This window comes from Penaeus chinensis, chromosome 7, assembly GCF_019202785.1.
Source record: "Penaeus chinensis breed Huanghai No. 1 chromosome 7, ASM1920278v2, whole genome shotgun sequence".
Taxonomy (NCBI): domain Eukaryota; kingdom Metazoa; phylum Arthropoda; class Malacostraca; order Decapoda; family Penaeidae; genus Penaeus; species Penaeus chinensis.
Genome location: NC_061825.1, coordinates 45,124,671 through 45,126,076, shown reverse-complemented (window position 1 = coordinate 45,126,076; position 1,406 = coordinate 45,124,671). Strand labels below are relative to the sequence as shown.

General features: G+C 33.2%; 1 protein-coding gene across 1 annotated transcript in view; it reads left to right on the top strand.

Annotated features, from left to right (window-relative positions):
* The window catches only part of LOC125027512 (nucleolar protein 6-like), a 19,501-nt gene extending 18,365 nt beyond the window's left edge, over positions 1-1,136 (top strand). The window contains exon 22 of the mRNA XM_047616593.1: positions 603-1,136. Coding sequence (XP_047472549.1) covers positions 603-737 — 135 coding nt within the window. The 3' untranslated portion in view covers positions 738-1,136. The remainder of the gene's footprint in view (positions 1-602) is intronic.
* Positions 1,137-1,406: the final 270 nt, after the last annotated feature.

Below are 1,406 nucleotides of genomic sequence, written 5' to 3'. Positions count from 1 at the left end.
AAGTGGTTGATTGAAAGACATGTATTTACAGGTATCTAAAGACCAAAGAGAATAACATAGTTGATAGATTATAGACAGATAGGAAATTGACAGATATTATTCACACACTTCAAGATATATACACATCTATTTACCCCCCCTCCCCCACACACACACACACACACACACACACTCTCTCTCTCTCTCTCTCTCTCTCTCTCTCTCTCTCTCTCTCTCTCTCTCTCTCTCTCTCTCTCTCTCTCTCTCTCTCTCTCTCTCTCTCTCTCTCTCTCTCTTTCTCTCTCTTTCTCTCTTTCTCTCTTTCTCTCTTTCTCTCTTTCTCTCTCTCTCTCTCTCTCTCTCTCTCTCTCTCTCTCTCTCTCTCTCTCTCTCTCTCTCTCTCTCTCTCTCTCTCTCTCTCTCTCTCTCTCTCTCTTTCTCTCTCTCTCTCTCTCTTTCTCTCTCTCTCTCTCACAAGTCAGTACACATACCCATTCATACACAGACATGTACAGTCTCAAAAAGATATTCATAGTTCACTGATTGATCATGAAAAAATTAAATTAATATACGCAATGTATATTTTTATTTATCATTTTCCTATTTTATCTCTTCATCCTCAGATTGGCAGCCTCATGGGTCATAAGCTGGTTGGTGTGAAGGAAGTGAAACAGATCGTGAATGTGGATGCAATTATTGAAGACTTTCGAGTCATTGGTACTGGGCTTGTTGAGAGCATTAGCATAAAGAACCAGTAATATCAATTATGTAGGTTATTATATTTTTATAATTGGTTAAAGATATTATTATTATTATTATTATTATTATTATTATTATTATTATTATTATTATTAATATTATGATTATGATTATCATTATTATTGTAATATTATTGTTATTGTTATTTTACTATTTTTTCCAGAATTCCATAATGCAGATGTAATGTAATCATTTATGTATTTTTTTGGGCGGGTGGCACTGATAGTTGTTATTTGGATAGATTTATTGTATGATGTGACAGTTATGAGATACCAAATTCTTTTATTTCTTTTTTGGATTTCTTTTCCTTTTTTTGGTATTTTTCAAAATGTTCATAGAATTTTGTAAGTATATACAAAAAGGCATAAAAATTGTTACAATAAACATGATAAATGATAGTGAAATTTAATTTTCACCTTTTCAATATATATATTTGCATTGTCTGTCATTGTGGAGTGTATATGAATATATAACCTGCTTTACCCAACTGCCCTGGATTTATGTTCTGTCCCCTGTAGTTTTTTTTGTGAATTTTGTTACATACAGATGGCTCCACATGTGTCTGGCCAGCAAGGAGTCTATCAGTAGGCCCTAGTGACTGATCCCAATTTCCCCATTCCTTGAATTTCTTTTTAATACAGTTGATATTGATACTGTTATTATTGTTA